Source organism: Vanellus vanellus, assembly GCF_965231255.1.
Source record: "Vanellus vanellus genome assembly, chromosome: 7".
In the NCBI taxonomy this organism is placed as follows: domain Eukaryota; kingdom Metazoa; phylum Chordata; class Aves; order Charadriiformes; family Charadriidae; genus Vanellus; species Vanellus vanellus.
In genome coordinates, this window is record NC_138912.1 from 10,087,684 (window position 1) to 10,115,638 (window position 27,955).

Here is a 27,955-nt window from a genome sequence, read left to right on the forward strand (position 1 = left end):
TTTTCCCTTATAGTTTTTTCCACAGAAATCTATTCTCCACCTGTTATTAAAAGTACCGTATTCACACCTACTGCACCTAGAGGAATGATTTAGGGGGCCCGTTTTAAAAATTATGGGGAGTGGGTTTGGTTCGGTTTTTTTTGTTTGTTTGGATTTTTTCTTTTGGTGTGTTGTTCCCTTTCAGAAGTGCTATGTTATTCTAGAGTTCCAGTTCACTGTTGTTTTTCTTCTCCAGAGAGGAACTAAGAAATTTTATTTACCAAGAGCATGGATGTTATAGCTTAAGTGTTTCATATAATCATCTTTCTTCATACATAATCACACATGGGAATTTACTTTGAAATTAAATTCTACACTAGCATTTATATAATCATAATCCATAGCTGATAGTTTATCACTTCAAGGACAGATTTCAATTACAGATTAAAAGTAGCAGAGAAAAACAAAGCAAGACAAAGTCAATGCTACATCAAGAAGTTCAAGAGGTTTCCACATTGCTTGCTTGATTTGTCTCTACATCAATATTCCCAAAGACTTCATCTGAAATTAAGGAGTGAAACTAAGTCTCTGAACCATATGAAGTCCTACTTCTCCTTTCCTTCCACTGGCTCGAAGGATTACTGCCGGATACCTTTGTGCTGCACCACACATGCATACATCTCCAAGTGAAACACCAACCACTGCTTTCCAGGGATTTTTGCCCCAGTAGAACAAGCAAGGATTCACTTTTCCTTTCTCCTGCTTACAAAGTGTAGACAAAGTGACTGCTTTTGACTACTGCAGCCAAAGTCACCTTCTGAAGTGCAATGACTAGTTGCTAGGAGAGGTGCTTTGCGCAAAAGTGAACAAGAGCCATAGGAGCACTAAAGCATCAGCAAGTCGCTTTGCATGTGTGCAAATACTTGTGAGAGTCACACTTGTCCCAGAAAGTCAAAGGACACTCAAGGACAACCTTGGTTCAGAACCAGGAGCACAGAAAGAACTCTGGAGACTCAGCTGCAAGAGTTCATCTAATTATTAGATACTGCAAGAATATGAGGCAACAAAACCTAACAGGCTGGAAAATAAGCTGAGGCAATTTAAGTGTAATAAAACATTAAGTCAAACAAAAATATTTCATTTTCACAAGTTTAATCTCAAGATCCTTCCAATTTGCACAAAGCCTGAACTTAAAATACATACTTCAAGTGGACAAAAAGGCTGACCCTGTGGTTTCAAGAAGCAAATGTCTACTGTGCTCTATGAACAGTAATTGGCATTCCTTGGTAATATCGCTGCTGGATTAGTCAGAAATGACAACTAGGCATCAGCTACATTTTAGAGAAACACTGAAAATCTGTTAATAATCTGATTCAGTATTTTTGTCATAGCAAAGACAGGGACTTATTATAATGTGAAAAAACCTGATGAGGTAAGAAATCCTGACCATGTCGCTACAGACAAGACAGCTCTACTACAATTTACTTCAGAACATTATTCACAGATGCCAATTACACAGTGAAGTGTAAATAAAAAACTGCACACATTTAAGCATTTACTGATTTTAGAGAGAACTACCTATATGCAGTTCAAGACAAGATTCAGCTTTTAATGATACTGAAACCAAGTTTACGAAGAACAATTTTCAGTCTAACCTCAGACCAGAAATTAAGTTGAAAGGAGACTAATCAAAATAAGATACAGTTTTTCAGGTAAAAATAATGGTACCAAATTTGAAGTAAGCTTTATGATTACAATAATTTCAAATGTAGGTTTCCAGAATAGACTCACAATGCAATGACCATTCCATAAAGGTATGTGCATTCAAACAGCAAAACAACAGCAAAAAAGCTTAGCAGCGCATGGCGGTATAAAACAAAAACAGAACAGAAAATTTAGCTTGCAGCTTTGAAATCCTTCAAGTAACATACTTATTTCAAAATAACAATCCAATCATATAGCAAAATATAGGTACATAAACAGTAGAATTTCTACAAAGCAACTTTCATTTTTGAGCTGATGAATACACTTGCTCTTCCAAAAAGGGAATGGCAGCAGCCTGGTGTGCACACAAATGAAATGGCACATATCAGAGACTTAGTGGTCCAACAGTTTTTTCATTTCAGCGAATCCATCTGGATTTCCATACTTGTTTAAAAGGAAGAGTAGGATCTGTTCATGCTTTTTAAGCTGTGGGATAAGCAAAAAGAATTTGAAATGTACAACTCTTTTTTAAATTGCTCAATTCAGATTAGGGTAGATCCTAAAACCACAAACTCAGTTAAGTCCTATATTAGTTCAATGAATATGCAGATCCTTTTTGCTGTAAAATCTTCTTGGGGGTGGGGAACAAAAAAAAAAAAAAAAACAAACACACACAGCAGACCTGTAGCTGACTTTCCCCTGTCCATCCCCTCTTCCCCCCCCCCCCCCCTTTTATTTTTCCTGAAGAAACTTCTTTGTACCAAACTGATGAAATACACAAATTAGGACTGACATCAGGATCTTAAACCTGGTTATTCACATATGCCTACTTCCTGATGTTTTCAGGAAATCTTCTGTCTTCTCTTCATCTGTCATGAGACTTGGAGACAAAGTTATCCGAGCAAGGAACGGTGACAGAAACCAGAAAGTGACCAAATTGAAGTCAGAAATGACATTAGCTAGATCGAACTGGAAGATCAAAGAGATATAGAGGGGGGAAGGGAAAAGGAGGTTCAACAGATTACAGTGGGACAGGGAAATCAACTACAATCAGGAACAGCATAGTTTTACTGCCATTCTGCCACTAAACTGCTGATAGCTATGCTTATTCTGAAGCGGTAAAGGTCTAAATGACCCTGAACAGAAATGCTCTTTTCCTACCTCCAAAATATCGTTAATGCATATTTTTGCTTTTGACCTTGCTGCTTCTGGCCGGGGAGAGAGGGGAAGTTTGAACCACCCTTGAAATGGGTGTCTGTCTTTTTGAATTCAAAATTTTGTTCAGTCCTCTGACAAAGATCCTCACTTTGAGAAAGGCTGATGCACCTTTTCTGGTATACCTTAAGTTACTTTAGTTATCTAAAGTTCTAATTTTCATAAATAGCCTAATGTAAAATGTAAAATGAGAAAGCTTAACCCCAGAAAGTTTTCAAAAGTTACAGGAGTACACCATATCTGTAAGAGACACTTCATTCTTTTTTCAAAAGGAAATAAAAAAAAATCTTGCAACTGGCAGTGTTACAAATTCCAGTATTCTACTGAACTCCGATTCTCAGCCCTAGCTCTGTGACTGAAACTGTGGCACATACTCATATTAATCTGTTACCTGAAATACAGATTGTAAGAATTTTCTTACATGTGCAGCTGTCTGCCAAATTATATCCACAGCAAAACATAGCCATATTACTGAAAAAAAATCCAGCTGCCCTTTGTCCAAATGACACAGTTTATGCAAAACACCACAACTACCTTTACACAACAGACAAAAATAGGCCTCCTGAGCCTCCACACTCTAGAAAAAAAACAAGAGAGCTATATGTGTGGCAGAATATATATTAATGAAGTCTGTGTGATCTATACACTACCCTCCCTCAGTTTCAGGGTGCTCTAGTTATTTGCCACATATAAAACCAACAGAAAAAATGTTGGGATATCCACTTTGTGTATAGTCAGTGTTTCAGTTAGCCATTATCTCCCTATTCCCATTTGCTTCCCACATAGGGCTTCTTGTAAATTCTGGAAACGTGAAAAACACAAGTATTTCTTGGATTAAATCTTACTTGCATTTTTAATTCTGTGCAGCAGCATTTGGTCTCACCTCCATTGCCTACAAAAAACAAAACAAGTGAATGAGCAAAATACACAAGGACACTGTTTCCCTAATTTAAGAGGTGACGTGTGGAATTCTCCAAGAGTTTTAGAAGGAAAAGTCACTTAGGCATCCCATGTACCCACAGTTCTTCAAATTATGAAGCAATTAAGTGAAAGCATGTACCTTGATGTTCCGTACATAAGTTTTCAGCACTGCAGGATTTGACCAAACCTTCCATTACCAGTTTGTCGGCTACATTCAGACTACCATTTTCACAAAGTTTCTCCACTGTTACTAAATTAACATTTCCGTTAATCCCTTTCACTGTAATTGTGACGTATTTGTTCAATAACATTTCTTTCAACTTGTCAATTAATAATGGAGACCACTCAGCTTTCTCTATTCCTGAAGAAAAAAAAAAAAAAAACAGTCAAATTTGTTCTATAAAGAACTCTTATGATATCACTTGAATCTTACACATAATGCTATCACTGTTTTTGAAAATAGGATGGTAAGTTTCCCTAATATAAATAGCTTAGATTCTACAGATAATTAACTAGAAACATACTTTCTAAAACAGCTTTTGCAGTATTAACTAGTATACTATTTCAGCAGAACATCATGGGTTTTTATCAATATTAAAGAATGAAGACTATCATCAGAATAGGTACAGATTATAATGTTCAAAAAACCCAGTCAGAGCTTTTGGGGGTGGGTTTTTTGGTTGTTTCAGGGTTTTTTTTTTGTTTTGTTGTTGGGGTTTTTTTTACCTGCAAGTGAACATGTAATTGTCTGAAAAGGCATCTTTAAGTACAAATCAGTGATTGGCAGCAACTCTGAAAGTGGTAAAGTTTCTGTGTTCCCATAGTCTGCGTACAGTACTTTCACTGCAGACTGTGAAGCTTTTAGAACAAGAGCTCTGTACCAACGGCCATCACCTGAAAAGATTGGGACAAGAAGAATCACATGTGAAATACCATCTTATGAATACAGCTTATCCTGAGAACAAGAATCTGTATAGTTTTCTAGGAATTTTTAAATACTGTGGTATATACAAAAGGCCACTTGACAAGAAGAAAGCCCACAAAACAAGGGAATAGTTTCCGATTGCTGAATTCAAAGATTTAAGTGTTGCTTTCAGAATTTTGTTCAAATTATACAGATAAAACTTTTACTCCAATATTGTTTTAACGATGCCTGCACACTGTATTTCTAGCTCCTTACTTTTGTTTTCCAACGCATATTCCCTTTCAAAACATAACCAAAATTAAAAAGAAAAAAAAAAATATCATTTTTCCTAAATTATCCTGAAGAGCCATAAACAAAAAACTGTAATAACAACAAAAACAGTGGAAGTTAAAAACAACTGTCAACCCCTTAGGTATACTCTTGTGGTCTGCCTAGTTTGTTTTGAGTTTGGTTTTTTTTTTGTGTTTTTTTTTTTGTTTGTTTTTTTTAATTCATCTATTCTGTTTTCCATGAGCTGTTATCTGAGCTAGCACCCAAGTTCATTTTCAGCACTTAGCCAGATCTCCTGTAACAATCAAACACCTAATATTTATGAGCAAACACTACTTTTTAAAAAAAAATATCAGCAGAGTACCTCTTCTGAAAGACTACGAGAATAAATTAAGCTCCCTCACTGTTAAGAATACTTTTGACTTGAACTAACAGTTTGCAAAGTCTGGACAGCTTGTCAGGCTAACAAGGCTGAATGATCAGTTGTGATAGCCAGTGTCACTGCCCCGTGCTCACACAGAGCGACAACAAAAAAAAACACCCAGGCACCCGCAAACCAGATGTGTGTCTGTATAGGTACACTATTGCTCTGTCATGAATTCCATGCCTCTGTGACTCAAACACAAATTTCAGTTTAAACAGTAAGTAGCTTGCTTTCCTCGTAAAGCACCACACATTTTGCAGGGCACAACCTATTCCTTATTTTCTCTCCTGGACTGTCAGACAGTTTCTTTGCCCTAAAGATGCAGCCAGGCTACCCTTTGTAACAGAATTAAGAGATCTGTAAGCACTTTAAAGGTGGCATTTTTGCTTTTTCTGAAGCAAAAATGAAAGTTGTGTTTTACTGGTCAAGGAAATAAAAGAACAAACTGCCTCACCTGAAAACCTGGCACAACAGGCTTCACCCAGTTTCGGTTTGAAGGGCTGGTTTTTACAAGATTTACAATAGTCTTCTAGTTCAATCAACTGCTTATGTAGCTTCTCTTGATCTACAGAAAAAAACATCTGATAACTAACCACATTTGGGTATAATGAAGAGCATGCTTTTACGCTCCCCTGTTTCCACCTTTTGCATTTCTTTGCATTTTTCTACTGTCCAAGCTACATTTCCATATGGTTCAGTTGCTATAGGCATTTGTTCTATTAACTAGCTTGCAACACTGACTTCTTACTGATATTAGGAACAGCGAATACTTTTTCTTACCTTTAGTTTGAACTGGCACAGCGTAGAACAAGTCTGGGCTTACAACTTCCGTTACACAGACAGATACAGTTTCATCTACAGCCAACTCAATTGACTTCCAGTGTCCAAGTGAGGTTTCTAAGAGAAACAGTAAGAAAATGCAGCATACCGCTTTCCTCCAAACACATACAATAAGTGTTACAGAGTATCTTTCTGAATTTTAGAGACAATAGCACGTCTTCACTTCAAGAACAGAAATCTAAACCAAGATAATTCTTCCTTAATTTGCTGTTCATAAACTATTAGCATAAAACAGTACCTAAAGTAAGAAACAACCCAGAAAAATAAGATATTGGAAAGTAAACATGGGAAAAGTTTCAGTTGTAGCAAATTTGTAATTCTCTATTATCAAGTATTCAAATAGCATTCATTTAAGACAAACACAGCAATTTTTATCTTTCTCTTTTTGTCTATAATGCCACCTGCAGGGCACCTTGTGTTTCACTGTAAAAACCAACAGTATAATCAAGACTATGCACATTTATTATTAACTATAGTTAAACAGCAATATCACAGTTAAAGGCTGGAATAGTGAAAATTCTTTACCTTTTTTGTCAACAGACATTTTTGGGAAGTTATTTTTATCTTGCAGAACTTCCTTTACAGCCAATTTTTCAGAAGTTAGTATCTCATTAATCACTTTTGGATGACCTGTGGAATTGTCAATAAGCTCTACACCTGCCCCATCTCTGGAAAGGGAAGTTACTCTGGCTTGAAGCTTCATCCCTGCTGCATACATATGAAATCTTGCTGTAGCTTCTGGAATCCATTTGCTCTTACCAGGCTTTATACCTAGGAGGTAGGAAAACTGTTCAAAATACCTCTGTTAAGTGACTTTCTTCAACATTGTATTTTTGTTTAAAAAAATAAAAAAAGGATTTTTTTTAAGCGCAATTCAAAATACCAAGGCTACTTTTACCATCTTAGGGATACACGTTGTACTTCACCCTGTTAACTGGCCTCCCTCTTCCTCCGTTCTTCTAAAAAAACACATTTCCTCAGCACTCCCAAGTTTTGTTTTCTACATTTTGTGATACTCTACCAAGTAAATCCTTGTGCCTTAGCATAAACAACACTGTTAATACTATTTATGAATCAGTTTAATACAGCCTTTCATCAAAGGAGCAGAAAAATAAAGTATTTTAAGAGCAAAAAAACCCAAACAGCAGAATACACCTTGACAAACTGTGGTTTTGAGCTTTCTCCTGTTTCCACATTTTTTATTTTTAAACCAAGTAGACTACATTAGAAAGAAAGAATGATTTCATAGAATTTTGAGTGATTTGGTTTGGAAAAGGAAGAGGCAGAGAATTGGTAGAAGACAACAACAGAAAAACAAACAAAAAAACTCCACAAAAACCACCCCCAAAACAGTGCTGTGACATATACTATCATCGCCTCCTTCCCCCAAAGCAGCAGGTCTCTAAAAGCTTGTCTAAGAGAATGAATCCATAGGATGACTTACCTGAGAGCCAGCATTTGATTCCTTGAAATGGAAGTTTTAGGAATGAGGATGAGATCTGCCGTATTTTATCCAGCGATACTTCCGCAACATTTCCATAGTCCACAAAGAATACTTTAACAGTTCTATCCGAAGTAACATTTTGCACCAAAGCACGGTACCAGTTACCATCATCTAATTTTAGAAAAGTTAAAAAAAAAAAAGAATTAAAAAGTTACTTCACACATTTAGTAAGTTTACCAGCATTTACTTTAGTAAATAAATCCAATTTTTTGCTATCCTCTACCAATGCTATCTTCTTTATGTTCACCCTGTAAAAAAAAAAAAAATTAGTTACTTACCAGAGAAAAAAGCACAGCAAGGGTCTCCATTCTCAGGCTTAGTAATATTTGGTGGAGTTTTCTGACAATATTCAGATAATGATTTGTTAAGTAACTTTAGAGCAAGTAACTCTAAAATGTAGAAAGAAAAAAAAAATAAATCAATGAAATAAGCTGACTTAAACTTTATCAATACTGTTCACTGTATAGCTTACTCAAAAAAATTCATGGGAGACTTCTGTCAATTTTAGAATTTCATTAAAAAAAAACTGTTGACACCAAGTTAACTATCTTACTAGACAGACTTATCAGGAAGATGTGTGATAGCTGATATTTACTGACAAATTAGTTCAGTATGATAGCAAAGTGACCAGCAATTCTTCCTGCTAATCCACCAAGAACCCTTCACTCCAAAATATAAAGTGTGTTTTACAGCCAGATAACACCATCTGAATTATCTAGTTCAGCCAGAGCATATGACACATTAAGCAAGCAAGGTGATATCAAAAATAAATATGGGATCTCAAGTCCTTTAGCCTGCCCTACATCATCACTTTTAGGGAAGATTTCAGCCATGTTTTAAAGGTGATAAGCCATGAAGAATCTATACTATCCCTAGATAAGTCAAGGAACAAACTTCCCTTGCTTTTCAAGATCTGCCATATATTTTTGATTTGAATGCATTTAACTTCCACTTCCAGCCACTGAATTTTACCATGCTCTTTTCCTAGTAGGTTAAAAACCCAGTGACTATCAGAAGGCTTTATACATGCAAATAAAAGGAATAAGATTTTTTTTTTTTTTTTAGCTTCCAAGAGGAAGTCAAGTCTCAAAAGCTGCGCTTTCTCATTTTTATGTTACTTTTTTTTCTCTGACTCTCTGTAAGTTTTTATAAATTAGAAGAGGACAGAGTACTAAGAGAGAACTCCAGTAAATATTGTATGGGCACAGGGAACAAGCCTTTTATTTGCTGTCTTTTGTTTGGACATCCTTTGCCTATGTTATGGCAGCTCTTTTCACTTTTCTCTAGATTCTTAGTTTAAGTTTTATTCAGGTGCTTACCTTCAACATTTTCAATCTCAGAGTCACTACATACCATGATGGAATTTCTTTGTCATTCCACTTGTATTCTTAGATAAAAAACCTCGGAGGTAAGCTTCGGTGCTATAAGTTCACTTGAAATGGTAAAGCATTAGCACTATAATAGATGATGAATCAGGAAGCAAAGAAACTAGCAGAAAAAAAAAGCTGAATAAACTTACCACTGTTATTTGAAATCTGACAGTAGAATTCTCCAGGATTGTACAGCGTACACACTATGACATCTACTGTTTGTTTAAGAGTTAATTTACTCCACTTGCAAATTCTTTTATTCTTTGTGTCCTCTAGAGAGGACAGAGAAGAGAGAAGTAGAGGAAGGAAGAGAAATTAAAAAGAATTTTTACAGGAAAAAAACTTATACATCCCAAATGCTCATTTATGTCCTTAAATTTGTTATTATAAGTAATCCAACAGACTGATTACGAGTGAGAGCCTCTTTTCAGAATAAAAGCAAAAAGAGAAGTGTGCCAGCTGCTTAATGTATTTGATCACTACTGAGAAGGGCAAGCCATAGATGAGCAGTGAAAAGTAATCACACAAAGAGGTACAGACTAGGTGGCAATAACCTGAGTAAGAGGGACTCTGGGGAACCTTGGTTCCTGGGAAACAGGGTAGGGGGCATAGAAGAGGGAAACAGCTGTCACCGAGATTACTGGAAATAGTCTAAGGCGGAGAAAGAACAAAAAGATTAATAGAAAGACTGGTTGCAGAAATTTGCACTGTATATTATAAGGTACTCAAAAGCAGCTTATTATTTAACACAAGTTGTAGAACAGATCATGCGAGAACTAAATTATGGCACACTAGAGAAGCCTTCATATTCTCCATTAGCACATTATTAAATCTTCCTGTATTTTTCATAGCTGTTAAGTTTGTTACAGCTTGTGGTAGGCAGCAGCATGCAGAAATACTGTCAGCCTTTTTAGACTTAAGTCCAAGTGGCTGGCCTCTTACTTTGGTGGACCTTTCCAGTTTTAAGTGTTTGAGGTTTTTTTTCCTGAAATGAAACTCAAGAAAGTTTTGAGCTTCAAGGATGGGCACGCTGAGATGCTGTTCCATCTGCCCAGTACTATGTCTGACAGATTACTTTAGGAAGTCATATTGCAAACAGGCAAAGAAAATGAACCACAAAACAACCCACCCCCCCCCAAAAAATATATATACCAAAACAGGCTCTCAGCTCTTCTTTAATTTCAGTGGAATACAAGACTGTCCTTCACACTGTAAGCAACTACCAGATCCCTACTAGGAGGCACAAAGCACAGTCGGCATATTTTGAGAAATATGCTCAAAGAAGTAGAAGCTGGTTGAATTTTCCACTCCAGAAGAAAGAAAGATTGACAAGAAAAATAAAAATTAACAAATGGCTCAAAGTTTAGAGAAAGCTTTAGGATGCTGTGAAATATAATTGTTTATTCTTTCATGTGATGGTGAGTAGTCCTCTAAACCAAAAAATACATTGTATTAATTTCTGGCAAGTTCACTAAAATCTAGTCTTACACCATGATGGATCCAGCAATCACAGATTTAATCACTAAGTTTAAATTAAGCAAACAATCTAATGAAAAGTTATTTTGCAAGCCAACAGATAAATATATCTGCTGAAATTCCAATATAAAAAGCACAGGTTTGAAAACACATATGAAAAAAGTTGACGATCTGTTTAGAACATGCATTCAAAAGCAGACTGGAAAGTTCTCACCACTTAAGAACTTGCATTCTTTGTTCCTACTCTAGGAGGAGGTCAAATAATGCCAGTTCAGCAGGATGTGCTCGTACTCACCATTTGCTTGCTTAACATCACTCATTCCAATTGCTGGTAAGGCCATCCTCGATTCCTCAGCTGCACAGCCTTTCGCTATGAGATGGCTCGATATATTTATTACTGGAGTAACTGATGCATCTACAAGCTCCACCACAGATCTAACACTCTCTTTATCCACTACTTTTACTGTGAACACTTTGTCTTTCACCAGTTGGTTCATAAAAAAAATAGTTTTTGAGGTCCAGGCTCCTAATGGTGGTTTTACACCTAAAAAGTCACATAGTATGGAAAGGTTCTGAGGACAGTCCAAGTCTCAACAATACGTAGAAAGGTACAACAACACTGTAGAACAACAGATTATGCAGCAGATATATCAAGTACCGTGCCCAGACTCCTCATGCTTGTTACAAGATCAAAGAGAAGCATAAATTCAGATTTAATACTTCCTTAGTATGAAAGTCTAAGAAGTGTCAGTCTTTGGGTCTCATGAATTCAATCTATAGATTTGAACAACATTAACCATCTCTCAGACAATGTTATCTGCTACTAAAAGCTTCTTCCTCCTTAAATGTTTACTCTTTATGCTACTAAATTTATTTCTAAAATGCAAGTTATAACTAGAACTTTATAGCAACAGATTGGTAGAAGTTGCCTTCCAGAAAGATGTATTTTATGCTGCAGTAATCCTTGACTCTAATCAGGAAACATCTTATCTTTGTGTGTCCATGTTGTATTTAGGACCTTTCTTAGTCCTAGAACACTCATTAGCAGCTATAGGCATCGTGATTTGCCCCAGAAAAGAGATTTCTTTAGATCACTTTCCATATGCATTGGTTCCATCTCTACATACAAGGGAAGCATTGTTTTATGTTTTCCTCCAAAGTAAGAAGTTAGAATGCTGCTCTGAACTTCACCAAAAAAACTGAAAAGCAGGTTAATACCAAGTATTGTAAAGGAAGGGTAGTGAAGCAAAGGGATGGACTATCTTGCATAGTGATAGGAACAAACAGAGAAAATAAATTTCCAACAGCAAGTTATGCTGTTATATGTATGATATACAAGTATGTCAAAACCAACAGATTAGGATCCTGGCTTGAGACAGAAGCATCAAACGCCTTTCCAACTTGACAGATTTCACAAGACTACAGAGAGGAGTCTGCCAGCAGTTTCACTAGTTTTACCCCAAGGGAGGGAGACAGATACAGTTCTGAACTTCAGTCTACAAAACGGCATTTTACCTTCCCCTGCAGTGTTAGAACCACCACAAATTTAAGAATTCCACAAATCCAATAGGTGACTGAATTTTGCTTAGAACAAAAGAACACGCAAAACCTAACAGGTATGTTAATGTAACACAGTTTTCCAAACATACAACTGCAGGTCACCAGGTACACGAGGAAAGACTTGTCACATTTTGTAGATATGCCACAACAATTAAGAATTCTGGAAATAATGCTTACAGTTACCTCCACCCTTCCTCATATTTCAGTATAAGACACTACAGATGTGATCATTATCTAACCCAACTTATTTTGCCTCTACCCAGTTTGAAACAGTTTATCATTTATTTCATACCTGCCAAGGTACATCTTATGGCTTGAGCTGGTAAGTCCATTAACCTTGGAATCACAGGATGAAGTCTAGTCAGAGGAAGAACTTCACAATTACCATAATCTATATAGCCCACCAAAACAGTATCTTCAGAAACATATGCTCTAACAGCAGCACGATACCAAAGGTTATCTTCTAGAAAGGAAGATACAGATGTTCATTGGGCTTGCTTTTAATTTCTGAGAACAGAATGATTTTTAGGTAGACAACTATAAAAATACATCAATCTCAACATAAAACACAGAAGTGTTACAGTTCACACAAACCTTCACAAAACCTTTATGGACTCAACACCTACCACCATCACCCCTTGTATGAGTTGAGTGTTGCAAACTCATTCTTTCCATAAAGAACCCCGCCCCTTCACAAATACACATTGCAACAAAGAATTGACTACATTATGTGTAGGTAGCACTTAAGTTAATACATTTAAACAAACAGCAAACAATACCTCAGCTGATCACAATGACATGCAATTCAGAGGTCACACAACAGAACTAAAAATTTAAGTATTTCGATTCAATTAAAGTATTTGAGAAATATAAATACAAGCTTACTCAAGTTTATCAAGACATCTGAGGTACTGAACCGATAGCTTTCCCTAGCTAGGCACCTGAAACCAGTGCCCATTCAAATGCCAAGACAGCTCATTGACAATACTAGCTTTTGCTGGATGTGCAAAAAAAGCATTTATTTCAGCTTATCTGTTCACTCTCACAGCTAATTTATTCAAAGCAGCAAAGCCACAGGAAATAGAAAGAAATAAAAGACTAGGAATGTTTATCAAACACAAAGTTATAGCAGCAACATTTCTGACCAGAAAAAAAGACTCAAGAACTGCAATGTGTGGGCTTTTTTCTTGTTAGAAGCTGGATGAAAAGGAGAATGACCTGTGAGGAAAAGCGATTCATTTTCATCCTGCTGCACTCAGGCAAATGGGACTTCAGATTCTAATACATAAAAAGTATTTCTTTCATATAGACCTACCAACACCAAGCACAAAGCACTGCTTTCTGGAGAATATGTCATGGGACTTGTAAAAACTTGACATCAGTGATAACTGTCAGGTGGAAACTAAGTTATGAACATACAATTCAGGACTACCAGGTCTTGGCTAAATAACATTTTGAGAAGTCGTCTATCAGAGCAGCATTGTTACATATAATCCCATTTCTTCTGTGTCTTCTTTGGGGTCTAAAATCTCTATGTTTATTTCCAGCCACAGGATATAGCACTCACCAACATAAAAAAAAAACAAATTTCTTCATCGTCTCTTAGAAAGTTCTTTTATACAAAAATGCACCCAGTGGTATGAGTTTACTCAATGAAGGGACCATTTTACGGTCTTTTTTTAGAATAGCAATTTATAGATGTCATCATTTACTATTAATATTCTTTTAAAATCATTATCAAATGCTATCCACAGCTGAAACCAGACACAAATAAATACACTCTATGTGAAACTCTAAATGCAATTATAGAATGCATTTACTTTTTGTAATAAAGTGACATTTGTTAAGAACCGTATTTTCACTCCATTTTTACCTGTGAACTGGGCACAGCACACACTTCCAACAGCAGGACGGAAAGCTGGACTACTGGGAAATTTGTCACAGTGTTCATTAAGAGACACCTGAAGCTCAGCAAGTTGACCTGATGTTAAAATATACAGGTTTTGGAACATACATCATCTTGTAACTATTAGAAAAGTACACAAATCTCAAGTTCAAAGCCTGGAAGAACATCTTGTAGTACAATGGAGATTATTTCACATAACACCAAAATAGTGATGAGACTAGGCCTCTTCAATCAGTAAAAATCAAAAGAGAGTCCTCACGTGAGTCTGAGGAATCACAGTGGTAAAGAGAACAGACAGGGAAAACCAGTCACAGACTTTTTCAACACAGGAAAAAGACTGACGCCAGTAGGAATTGAAGCCAAGTGAGACGAGGTAAGCTAGAAAGAAACCAAGGAAGACAGCTCTTCAAACAACAGGCAGATGAGTGTCACTTCTTGCTGAAGGACACACTATGCTATGAGTGTACCCAGAATTCAAAGGCTGCACAAGGACACAGAAGAGAAAGCCACTGTAGGAGATACACCAGATCACATCCAGCTGCAAAAGACCTTTCAGCTAAAAAAATAAAATAAAATAAATGCTGGCTCCAACAGCACAAGGAGTACACGTCCCACAAATTTACTCTGCTCTTATTCTCCCCAGACATCTGTTTATGGGTACTGTGGGAGATGCACCAGAAATCCCTGCAGCCTAAGTACTCTGCTACACTGTAGTGTTACTTATGGTCTAATGTTTTACTGTATTAGAAGACACCAAAGCAGGGTTTGGGCAATATTATCTGGCCTTCTCATACTCAGATATTCTCCCCATACTATGTAACAAAGAAACTCAGTCCGTGGACCAGGCCTATAAGGAAACACTTCCCTCCAGTGGTAAAGCAACAAGGCATCACAGGAGTAAACAAAGTAATTAGAAACTCACACACATTCCTGGAACCCGTGAGAACATACTTAACATTAAATATTTCTGATACAAATTGACTTCAGATTGATAAAATCCACACCACATCATCTTTCTACTTTGCACTAGTCCGACTGCCCATAAATTATCACCTTACAGGTGATTAAGTGATTTAACAGCTAACACTGCCAAAAACATCCCCTACAACACCACGACTCTTAACTGACTGAGGCATGGCCTACTGCTGCAGGCAATCACCATTTCAGGTCAAACCACAAGACCAGCAACACCTCTCTCCAGCCACTCTCTACTGAAAAGAAAAACGCCATCCTAGGTATCTTACATTCCATTTTCAACGCATGACTTACGGGCATTGCGTATCTGCTGACAGAAGAAGTCTTCTGGATTTTGAACACAGGAAACCACACCAGAAAACTCATCTCCGATACATAGGGAGATACACTCTATAACTGAATTAGCACAGTGAAGAAATTCTTCATCTTCAGGTGTTTTTTCTTTACTTCCCTTAGAACGGTCTTCTGATGCTGGGGGGGAGAAAAAAGATTACTGATCAAAAGATAGATGACAGAGATATGCAACATCACCAGCCAGGATTCAGAGACTTAAAAACTGTGCTAAATTAAACTACATAATTTAAACACACTGAAGTAGTTTATTCTTTTTGCTGACTCTGAACTTTGAAGGCTCCTATCATAGTATCCATGAAATTAATGCTCACATAATAGTATAAAGTACTTGTTTAGTGAGGATTAAAAAGCATGGCAGGGGAACCTCAATCCACGCACTCCTACCAGTTTGATGCCAGTGCCAGCAATAGGTGCCTGGAGAAGGATCGCAGGTCAGCAGGAGAGCACCTGGAGTGCTGCACAAAGGAATTGCAGCCACTCCAGCCAGTAAGTCAGCTTCATCAGGGGCCCAACTTAAATGCCTCTATGCAAACGCACATAGCATGGGGAATAAACAAGAAGAGTTAGAGATGTGGCACACCCGCAGGGCTACGATCTTACTGGCATCATGGAGACATGGTGCCATGGCTCCTATGACTGGAGTGTTGGAATGGAAGGTCATGGGCTCTTCAGGAAGGACAGGCAGGGGAGATGAAGAGGGAGTGTCATCCTCTATGTCAGGGACCAGCTGGAGTGCACAGTGCTCAACCTGGGGATGGATGAGGAGCTTACAGAGCTTATGGGTCAGGATTAAAGGGAGGGCAGGGACAGGCAACATTACAGCAGGGGTCTGCTACAGGTCACCTGACCAGGAAGACTGAGCAGATGAGGCCCTCTACAGACAGATAGGAGCAGCCTCACGTTCCCAAGCCCTGGTCCTCATGGAGGACTTCAAGCACCCCGATATCTGTTGGAGGGACAACCCAGCAGGGCATAAGCAATCCAGGAGGTTGCCAGAATGTGCTGATGATAACTTCTTTCTCTAAGTGATAGAGGAGCCAATGAGGAGAGGTGCCACACCAGACTTTGTTCTCACCAACAAGTAGGGGCTGGTGGGGAATGTGAAGCTCAAGGGCAGCCTTGGCTGCTTTGACCATGAAATGATGGAGTTCAAGATCCTTAGGGCAGTGAGGAGGGTGCACAGCAAGTTCACTACTCTGGCCTTCAGGACAGCAGACTCTGGCCTCATCAGGGATCTGTTTGGTAGAGTACTATGGGATAAAGTCCTGGAGGGAAGAGGGGCCCCAGAAAGCTGGTTAATATTCAAGGATCACCTCCTCTAAGCTCAGGAGTGATACAACCCAACAAAGAGGAAGTCAGGCAAAAATGCCAGGAGGCCTGCATGGATGAACAATGACCTCCTAGACAAACTCAAACACAAAAAGGAAGCCTACGGATGGTGGAAGCAAGGACGGGTGGCCTGGGAGGAATACAGAGAAATTGTCCAAGCAGCCAAGGATCAGGTTAGGAAAGCTAAAGCCCAGAGTTCTATGGATGACACCAAGCTGTGTGAAGCGATAAACATGCTGAAGGGAAGGGATACCATCCAGAGGGACCTGGACAGGCTTGAGAGTTGGACCTGTGCAAAACTCATGAAGTTCAACAAAGCCAAGTGCAAGGTCCTGCATCTAGGTCAGGGCAATCCCAAGCACAAATACAGACTGGGCAGAAAATGGCTTGAGAGCAGCCATGAGGAGAACAACTTGGGATTGTGGGTTGATAAGAAGTTGAACATGAGCCAGAAGTGTGTGCTTGCAGCCCAAAGAGCCAACTGCATCCTGAGCTGCATCAAAAGAAGTGTGGCCAGCAGGTCAAGAGAGGTGATTCTGCCCCTCTCCTCCACTCTGCTGAGACCACACCTGCAGTACTGCCTCCAGCTCTGGGGCCCCCCAACTTAAGAAGGACATGGACCTGTTGGAGTGGGTCCAGAGGAGGGTCACAAAGATGATCAGAGGGCTGGAGCACCTCTCCTATGAGGTACATGCTGAGGAAGTTGGGGTTGTTCAGCCTGGAGAAGAGAAGGGGCCAGGGAGACCTTATAGCGGTCTTCCAGTACCTAAAGAAGCTACAGAAAATATAGGGAGGGACCATTTATCAGGGAGCATAGCGATAGGATGAGGGGTAATGGTTTTAAACTGAAAGAGGGGAGATTTAGATTAGATATTAGGAAGAAATTCTTTACTGTCAGGGTGGCGAGACACTGGAACAGGTTGCCCAGAGAAGCTGTGGATGGCCCATCCCTGGAGGTGTTCAAGGACAGGATGGATGGGGCTTTGGTCTACTGGGAGGGTGTTCCTGCCCAGGGCAGTGGGGGCTGGAACTAGATGACCTTGAAGGTCCCTTCAAACCTAAACCATTCTATGATTTTATGATATGTGCTACTGTCACTAGCAAACTGAAGGAATTTCCACTAGCTAATGTTTTTAAAGTAGGAGCTGACACTAGTGAACAGCTAGAATATTTACTACATTCAGAATATTAAGTGACACAGGAGGACTTAAAATCCCCCAAGTTTTTTCCATCTCTAAGAAGTTTGATTTGCTTGCTTACCTGTTGGAGAGCCTGCTCCTTTGGCATTACTTCCTGGAGTTAAATCAGACCTCATTTCTAAAGGTACTTTATTCAGGCAGTCTCCTAAAATGCAGATATAAGAAACAAGAGTTAATTACCATACAAGATAGTCACCACTTAGTTTCATTTCAGAAACATCTTCTGAGCCTGACCTATATCCCTATCACAAGGCAAGAAAGTTCTACTGATTTGTTGAGTGCTTAATACACTTAGAGCGCAAAATAAAAGTAGCTTGAGCAACTCAACTACTTGAGTTTTCTCAACATATTCACAGCTCCGAGACTGTTTGACTAAATAAAATGAACAAAGCTGTAACAATCAACATTTACTTGTAGTCTAGTCACCAAAGACTGTTGGCTGAAAAACTGATTACAGCGTTTCACACAAAGGATTCACAACTTACCTCTGGATTTACAACACTGAGTATGCAGTGAGCTACCAAGATTTACAAAGGAAGCTTGAGTTTCTTAGCTATTACCTATTCTATTTCCGATGCACAGAGCAGTATTCCAAGCTTTCAATATAATTATTTTCAACTAAACACCTGTATTCAGGTTTTCAAGTTGCTTGTAAAGTCATGGAATAAATGCATGCAACATTTCATGAATGCAATCATATTTTTGTGATCTTCTCTCCAAGAGGTTGGTAAGTTATATTGCTTTGCTATTAGCGTGCTGTAAAGGAACAAACATGAAGTATGCCCAGCACAACCCTGAATCAGTTGAATTTACACAAGACTAAGGTGAACCATCATTTTATAGACTGCGAGGACTATGACATGGAGATAAGCTTCCTGCGCATCAGGAATTTTAGCAAGCTAAGAGGATCAACCATCACTTCCTTCAAAGTTTCTGCGGGTTGCATATCAACAACAAAAATATACTCTTAGCACTGTCTTTATTTCGCCCTGCAGACAGAAAAAAAAACCAAACAAAATAGCCCCCCCAAATAATGACAACAGGCCACACCTTCTCTGTATTGATCTGGCTCCACAATCAAAGCCACCCCTCCAGCTCAACTGAAAATCTGAATTCAGACTCCTCAAAGGTCAGGTGCTCTGCTTGTCTCTATCCACTGACGTTTGCTAAGTTAGAAATAGAAGCGTGCTTAGAGTTCTCCAACTAGATACAATAATATCCAGTGGTTGCACTTTCTTTGGGATACTTGTTTAGTGAGCATGTACAAAATATAGCAAAAGCTGGTAAAATTCTTAGTGGAACTAGGAACTGATACTATCATTTTTAGAGAGTGTAAAATTCATGAGATTAAAGGAACAACATGGTCCCAAATTTGCATGCATCTATCAAAACAGAAAAATAAACAAGACCATCCAGAAAATGGCGATTTTATTACAATTCCACTGGAAAAATAAGCTTACTAAATTTTAAGGTTATTAAGCAAACAAGATATTTCAGGTACAGACATTTTAAAGTGACCTCTATATGGAAAGGTGAAAAAAAAAAAAAGAAAGTTAAAAAAAATAATAAATCAAGGGGCAGGTTGGGAGAGCAACAAGAAGGAGGAGAGCAAACAAAAAACTCTCCTCTTTTAAAGGAATTGTGCAGGGGGAGGGGGAGGGAAAGTGAACATGAAAGACTTATCAAGTGTGTTGGGTTTTTCCCCTCCAACACTACCAAGTACTTACCAAAATCTGGAAGAACAACATCTACAGCAAAACACATCATCATTTCCTCCTGTAATACGTCAACGACAGTTACTGAACAGCGCTTTCCCATGAGCTGGGAAAAGCTGGTGATGCCTTGATTCCATCCTTTTTCTTTTGGATCATAATTAGCAAAGGAACACTTAATGGCCTGAAAAGAATTACAATTAGAACAAGAGGGGATAGGGGGTTGTTTGCAACTAATAATTAGGGCACCCAAAAATATCACCTTGCATATAAAAGTTAAAGCTCCTGTTGGAATTTGAAGCGCTATCAATTCAACTAACTTTTTTTTACAAGAAAGTTAAGAATTAGGAAATTAAGTTCACAATGTAAACTACATTTCCTCTGACTCTCCCACTATTTACATGGTCTTATGTAAGGCATGGCTGTATTGCATGCCCTGTCTGACCACAGGTGCATGTCCTAAGGGCTTTACAAACAGCTCTGAAAATCTTTTATGGACCCAGCAGAAAGTCATGTGAACAAGCTATGAAAGACAATTCCAGTAGGTGCTAGTCATAGTTGTCGCCGCTTAACAGAATGCTTATCCATTCTTCTTTGTGTATAGTTAAACATACTAGTTTAACTCACAGATTGGAGCTAGACCATCTAATTTATAATGGAAGACATTCACATAACATGGCAATGAACTCAGACCAACAGCTGTCTACTCCAAACAAAGTTTGCCCAAACTACAAGCAATTTTTCACTACTGCATGAGTCCAGATTAGAATACGCAGGCAGAATGTTTCCCCTGCCATCCTAATGTATAAGGGCCATGTAGACTTAACCACCCTGCAGGGTTGTGGTTTTTTTGTTTGTTTTTTTTTTTTGTTTGGTTGGTTTTTTGTGTTTTTTTTGTTTGTTTGTTTGTTTTTGTTTTGTTTTGTTTTTTTAATCAGTTCAGAACCCAAGAATTCTGTGACAAGGAAGAAAAAAGCCAGGTAGCCCTCCTCACTCCTGTAGAATAGCTAGGGAACATCTGAGGTGAACCTTAGTGTAATATAGCAGTTTTTACACATCACTTTCACTGAACACAAAATACTGTGATAGTGAAAGTTACACTGAGACATGAATTACACTAATTTCAGAGCTATTACTTTAAAATACCTCAGCTACTTTCAGGAAAATAGAACTTACACATGGAGGAAACAACAGTTCAATGTCTTTGTGCAGAGCTTTAATCCAGGAGAGCGGAATATTTTCTTCATTTCCATGATCTATGTAGAATACTTGTGCTTTCTTTTGCAATATATCAACATCTTTTACCAGTGCTCTATTCCAGGTCTGTGTAGAAATAAATAATAATCTCAGTAAGAACACATATTTTGCTTTACTTCATCAGGTTTGTTTATCAACAAAGGCACTGACCAATTCTGAAGCAACTCAAATGAACACAAATCACTGTACTGTTGACTGCTGTGAAGATAAAATTCTACTCCTATGGATATTGGCTACCTAACAGTAAATCAAGAATCTGCTAACAGTGGAGGAGAAAAAGGGGAAGAAATACAAAAAAGGGCTGGAAAGGGAAACAGGAACTAGATGTGGCTATTGCAATGCGAACACAAAAGTCAGGTAATTAAGTAAGAATAATTTCCCAAAATAAGCAGAGTCATATTCCAAACTGTTCTAACTACAGTAGTTAAAGTAGTAGTTACTTTAACTACTGTAGTCTAACTACAGTAGTTAAAGTAGTTAAAGAACACACACAGCCCTCAAGTAATGGTAGGACAAACATGGCCTATAGGGCTCAAGTACATAAACGCATAGAAGTAAACTTTTTAGAGGGTGCAAAAAAAATCAGTACCTTAAATTTGAGTTAAGAGATGTTATAAAGTTAGTTGCTACCACAATGCCACCACAATAAACTGATCTCTAATTAGCAGCTTCCACTAGTAGAAACATAAGAGCAAAACATGCAAAACATGGTGAGCTCAACACAGAATGGTTATTTTATGGACAATCAGATATTACCTGATCCAAAGAACACCTTGCAACACAGACTTCCCCTTTGATAGCAATATATTGTTCTTGAATAACTGTGTTGGCGTAACAGTCTTGCAGTTTCACATAAAGCTTACTGATCTGGTCTAAAACTTCTGGAGAAGTCATCTGTATATAAAATTCACCTGGACTCTTGAACTCTGTTACTGTACCCTAAAGAGAAAAGCCACAGCAGATGATACTTACGCAAGCACAACCTGCAGTATATTATTCAGGACCAGCGTTCATTTCAATAAATGCATTTCAACCTATACCTGATTTTGTTCTTTTGTTTTGACTCTAGAAGTAATTAACAGCAGGGACAAAACCAGCGATGTTGAAATAATCTTCCTCACTTATTCCCTGCCCTCACTTGCACTTACTCATCTTTATAAAAGTAAAGGAATTTTACATGTAAGCAAAATAAGACAAACAGCTGAGGCGGCATGCAGCTATATATGCTTAACAAAGCTTCAAACGCAACCTAACAAAGCATCGTAGAGTTCTTCCAAAATAAAAGTACCTGTACTTCCATAGCTTTTTTGATCCCTAGAGTCTGCAGATCTGAAAGCATTATTTTCTTGAGGGGCTCTTCTGTCTTGAGGGAATCCACAGATGTTGAATTACCCTATTTAAAACAGCTACAAGTTATGTTTAAACTGGAGTAGTTCAGCTGTAGCTCCTTGTAGTAACAAATGAAAACAGAATTTTTATCATTTCAAGATGCATGTAAAAATGTGCTTTTCTTGACTTTCAATAAAAAGTCTTACAGAGTTTGTATTACTCTTGAAAATATCTCTATGACGATGTTTTAAGTTATATTGAACAGACAAAAAACAAGTGCTTCAACTCTTCCTTTCACACCTACTTTGCAGGACAACTCAGCTGTATTTCCTGCTTGTGATGCTCTCACAAATAGGAGGAATTTAATTCCACCCGCTTCCTTGTAGCCTTAACACCAGAGTGGATTACAGCTACTGCTTTAACTTCAGGCATCCTTTTTTTAAAGACAAAACATTTAGTGTAACCTGCCTAATGCATAGCATCTGTGTCTGTGACATCCTGAAAACATTAGAAAAATAATCTTACACACATAGTTAGGGACAACCTCTTTTACATTTAGACCAACATACTGCAGACAATGCACAATGACCCAGATTACTGTTAAAACTGCCAAATTGTTTACTTGCAACACAGATCCTTCTAGAACGTTTTCCATAAAAAAAAACACATCTCACAGTACAATAGCAAAATATATTAAAGATTGTTCAATATGCAATGTAAGCTCTCTTCCTTCCACAGAACTTGCTCAAGATTCAGATAAACCAAGGAAAATAAAACCTTCCATTATTTCAAAGTAAGTTCGCTACAAATTGTTTACTCACATTGTATGACCTTGATATAACAATCCTTCACTATCAATTGATCAGTTTTACTAGAATACAGTCACAAGTACACACAGTAGAAAGCTATCAGGATTGACTAACAGAAGTCTCATGACCCAAAATGAAGCCTTTCTAAATTCTTTCAAAAAGTTAAGCAGATGAATGAGCTACTTCAAAGAAGTGTACAAGAAAGGAGTTTTCTTGCATAGTGCAAACATGGGGCTAGTTGCAGGTATGTGTATTTACTCGCTGAAATATCATCCCAAGAAACCATGAAGGCAGCAAAATGATCACTTGCAGAACAGTTCATAGAAGACTGCAAGAAATGTTTGGCTGAAAATAAGATCAAGAGAGGCTTCAAAACACTACAAGAGAACTGTGTCATGTTTAATTCCTGCTACCGCAAAGAAACAAAAGCTTATCAGCATCTTTTACTATATAATGCTACATTAAACATATTTCTCAAATAATTTACAAGGCTCCAAGCATCAGTTCATGATCTACACAGAAAACCAAGAAGGTACCAGAATTTTTCTGAACTGGACAAGTTACATCTGTTTCCTTCCTAAAATACTTCTCTAGCAATATCATACATGTCTTGATTTTTAAGTCTCTCACAAATGTTTTTTCAAACAAAAATGAGTTGTCTGATAGCATTGCTAAGGGCTCTAGAAGTAGCATATTTTTGAATGCCTCTCCCATTAACTTTTGATTTGAAACACTAATCTTTCTAAAATGTGTAGATTACAGTATTTGGAATTTGTTCCTTTCTTGTACAGATTAAATTTAGCATACTACAACTAGCTCACACCAGATCCATTCAAGACATAGTGAAAATCGCATTCCATACCTTAAGATAAACTCCTTTCTCAGTTTTAGCAGATAACTTGCCTCCATTGTTATTACTTACACTGTAATAATAATTTTAAAAAGTTAATTTTGAAGAACTAAAGATAGACAAGTAGCATTCATAACACTTGCAAATAAAACAAAAAGGCTGTGTTCACAGTATGTGAGGTTTGTCAACCCTTATTCCTCCTACACAAAAATACAGAAAGGTAGATTTGTTAGATCCCTGTCATGCAACACTTAGTGTGTTTTTCCCGATGCCATAAACAAAAACTAAATTAATTTTTATTAAAATGGAGAATGTTGTTGTACAGTTCTGCTAACACTGTAACCCCAAGAAAACCTTAAGAACGACAAAATCATAAAAAAGAAATGTTGCTATTTCAATTGAATACATATGTAATATTGAAATAGCATGCATGCCAGATTGTCCCTGTGTTCCCCCCATTCAGTCACTGTAGAAAAACTTGTGAAAAAAAATTAAAAATCTCTCTTGTAAACTTTGATTATGGACACCTGCTTGCAGATTGACTGCACTGCTATCATCATGCTAGAGATTGTCAGCTTAAATGCTCAGATCACTCCCCTAAACTGTTCCAAAGCCAGCCAGTCAATTTGTTCTGTGCCATAACCTAGTGGTGCTTACTTTAATTGAAACAGATTAGAATGTGATCTCTTGAGCATCTAAACTAGCATGTCAAAAAGCGATAATGAGCAGCTAGAGAATGGCCTGGCTGAGACAACTTCTTCTAATTGAGCTGTGCTCATCAAAGATAAAATATCCATGAAGTTCACGGAGGCTACAGTTAGATTCAAAGGGTGTCTCTTCAGAGTCTGTTAAATGCAATCCATTAACCATGACACTGCTGAAAAGCAGTCTCATTTGTCCTCCCTTCTCTACATTAACAGCAATAATAAAGTTGTGTGATAAGCTGGTATTCTTACTGCATGCTCACATAGCTCTGATGCAAGTAAAAATAATGCTTTTGCTTTAAATCACACTACAAAACACCTTAAAAACTCCAACAATTGTCTTTCAAGTCACCCTTCTAAAGCAGTAGAGCCGAGTATTCTGACAAGTATGAGATAACACAGTAATAGCCTAAGAATAAGCAACATATTTTGCTGTAATAGCACTTTACACGGCCATTTAAGTTGTATTGGGAGGGATACTGTCTTTCAGTAAAGATTATTTGGGAGAACTTTTAACAAACTTACTTCTGTTTAACTGGCTCACACACAACACTATGTGCTGACCAATCTTTCTTCTGACAATCTGCAGAGCAATAGTATATTTGTTTGCACTGGGAACATCTGAGGGATCCTAAAAAAAAAAAGGAAAGTCAGAGATAAAAATCCATATCAGAAGAGACAACAACTGTTAAGATACAGACCCCATGTATAATTAAGTAACTGCTTTACAAGATGGTTCCACTACAGTTCTAAGCACATACAAATAAGTATTTGTATTCACATATACCTATCAGATGTTACTGCCCCAGATGTCCAAAATTCCTTCTATATTTAAGAAGGAAAAAAAAACCCAACATTTTTCATTAAGGAGATGTGCTCTCTTCTGTTTATCATTTCCATAACTCCAACTATGTTCTCAATAGTCACTACACATGCATCTGAGAGATAAAAATATATATCCATTTTAAGACATTGCTAAGCAAACCTTCTGATCTGGTTTCACTGATAAATACACTATGCATCACAGACTACAGGATAATAGGCACTTACCAAACAGACCACAATGATGGCAAGTCCTCATTTGAGGGGGTGGTATTAATGAGCTAAAGAGAGTCTCCTCATAGCCAATAGAGAAAACATTTTCAGAGGAATACTGCAATTTCTTCAGTTTCTCATGAATCAAATCAGAATGTGACACCTGTGGAAGAAAAATCTTAAGTGATTCTTACCAAAAAAAGCTGCCCATTAGGATAGATATATTCTAATCTACCACAATGTGACAACAAAGACAGACAAAATTTCAAAGTTATAGAAAGAGCAATATATGCTCTTTTCTGCTGTCTAGAAGTGTTCAGAATATTTGGGGCAATTATAGAGTGCAATAACTCACAGTGTTTCCTTTACCAGCTGCAGCTGTCAACAAGTTGCCTCTACCAGCTATGCCCTCCATGGAACTTCCTAGAAGCAGAAGTATTTGCAAAGGCATATGATTAACAATGCATGTGTTATGGAGTATTTGTAGAAAGACACAGGGCTGTTATCTACTCCTACTATTCTGCTAGCACATTTGAGTGAATAGAGATGCTAGAACGGTGTCACACTCTGAAGTCACTTCTTGTTATCACTCTGATACTATATTTATTCAAACCTACCATCAGTGATACTATTGAAGGAACAGTTTTACTGCACTGGGCTTATCACTCGATATAAGTCTTAATATCCTCCATCCATAAATTTGTTTTAATTAGATTTGTTCAGCAGGAACAAAAAAATTTACACAATTTCCAATATTGATAGGGCAAAAATTCAGAATAAGCAATTTCAGAGTAGCTGAAACAGAACAAGTTTCTTTCAATACTGTTGAACAAGTAGTTTATGTTAAGTTTATACTTAGCCATAGTTTTGTCACATCAACAAGTATTCAGAAACAAAATACCGTGCAACAAGAGATTTTGACTTTCCAATGAGTGCCTTATAAGCCTTGTGGTCTTTCCAGTGAGTTTATTCTTTATCAAACCACTCTTACAAGACATTCAGCTAAGTCTTCATACCAATACACTAGGAACTATGTTTTTATAAGCGGGCAACTCATTTACCCATAAAAAAGTTATGTCAGTTGGACACTACATATGCCATTTGGAGCTTGTTCCAGTCTGGCTGGTTTATTAGCCCAAGTTCTCCAACAAGCCAACATAAAGCTTACATGATCTTTATGCCCCCACCTGGAAGCAAGTTAATCTTGTACACTTTGCCTTAACTAAAACTCTTGCCTAACACGAAATCAAATTTCACATACATTCCAGACCCAAGATAGCTACATACCAAGCTACCTCAGTTGTCGCAGAATCAAGACTTGCCCCCTCCCCCCCATCTGGAGTAAGAGAACACGGATCAGATAGTACTGAGCCACTGATGAAGGCACGTAACATTGCTGAAGGAACTAAAACTCCCACTCCACATCGAATTCCCCAGTACTCCAATTAGCCTGTTTTTTCAATTATTGTCGTGTTTTGGCCTCAGCCAGCAATCACGCAGCCGCTCACTCGACTCCCACAGCCGTGGGAAAAATCGGCAGAAAAGGGGCAAAACTCGTGGGTTGAAATATTATAATTTAACAGAACAGACAAAGGGAAGCAGAAAGAAAAACAATAACACCGGTAAAGGAATGCGATTACAGTACCGCAGCGCGCCAACCGGACCCGCACCACCGCTGCCCGCCCCCAAGTGGCGACTGCCTCCCCCTCCCCGGCTAGCGCCTCTTATAGCCGGGCATGGGTCACGTGGTATGGAATGCTTGCCTCCCCTGCCGGCTCCTGGGGGAAATTAACCCCATTCTTGCCGAAACCAGGACAATTATCTAAGACATTCCAGCCTACACAAGTTTGGATAATTAGCACTTAGCTGTATATGTAAGCCATAATCATACTGATGAAGTTTATCAATAATCAAGCATAGCACAATTACAGAAGAACAAAGTTAAGATACCTTTGTCAAGCTTTGGACAAAGTCTCTCTTTTACTGCATTTGTGCTGCGCTTAAAGCTTTCTGTACGGTTTTGACACTTGGCAAAAAAATACCCCATATTGTTTACAAAATACTGACTTTTATTAGATATTTCAGAAATTCAGCCTCAAAAGGGAGCGCTTTTCAACAGGAAGTCAGCCTTATGACTCTGCTGCTTTAACCTCCACCTACAATTTTGTTACCTTTGTTCTTCAGGTGAAGCTGTTCCGCCATAATGTAAATATTCAAATCAGAGTATAGCAAAAGGTGGCTGTAGGGCAAAAGGAGGCTGTAGGCCAGGTAACTACAAAAGCATGGATTTCAAGATTAATTCAGGCAG

General features: G+C 37.9%; 1 protein-coding gene across 1 annotated transcript; it reads right to left on the reverse strand.

Annotated features, from left to right (window-relative positions):
- Positions 1–2,076: 2,076 nt before the first annotated feature.
- Positions 2,077–27,849, reverse strand: TDRD1 (tudor domain containing 1; the record flags this gene model as incomplete). The annotated part of the gene is made up of 24 exons (XM_082486402.1): positions 2,077–2,169; positions 3,744–3,790; positions 3,959–4,180; positions 4,546–4,713; positions 5,893–6,003; positions 6,219–6,335; positions 6,804–7,049; positions 7,723–7,893; positions 8,061–8,171; positions 9,302–9,424; positions 10,924–11,172; positions 12,481–12,651; positions 14,062–14,169; positions 15,364–15,540; positions 18,013–18,096; positions 19,679–19,727; positions 20,840–20,986; positions 21,677–21,859; positions 22,209–22,283; positions 23,921–23,981; positions 25,138–25,243; positions 25,663–25,810; positions 26,003–26,070; positions 27,819–27,849. 24 exons carry the CDS (start codon positions 27,847–27,849, stop codon positions 2,077–2,079), a joined length of 3,066 nt encoding a protein of 1,021 aa, XP_082342528.1.
- Positions 27,850–27,955: the final 106 nt, after the last annotated feature.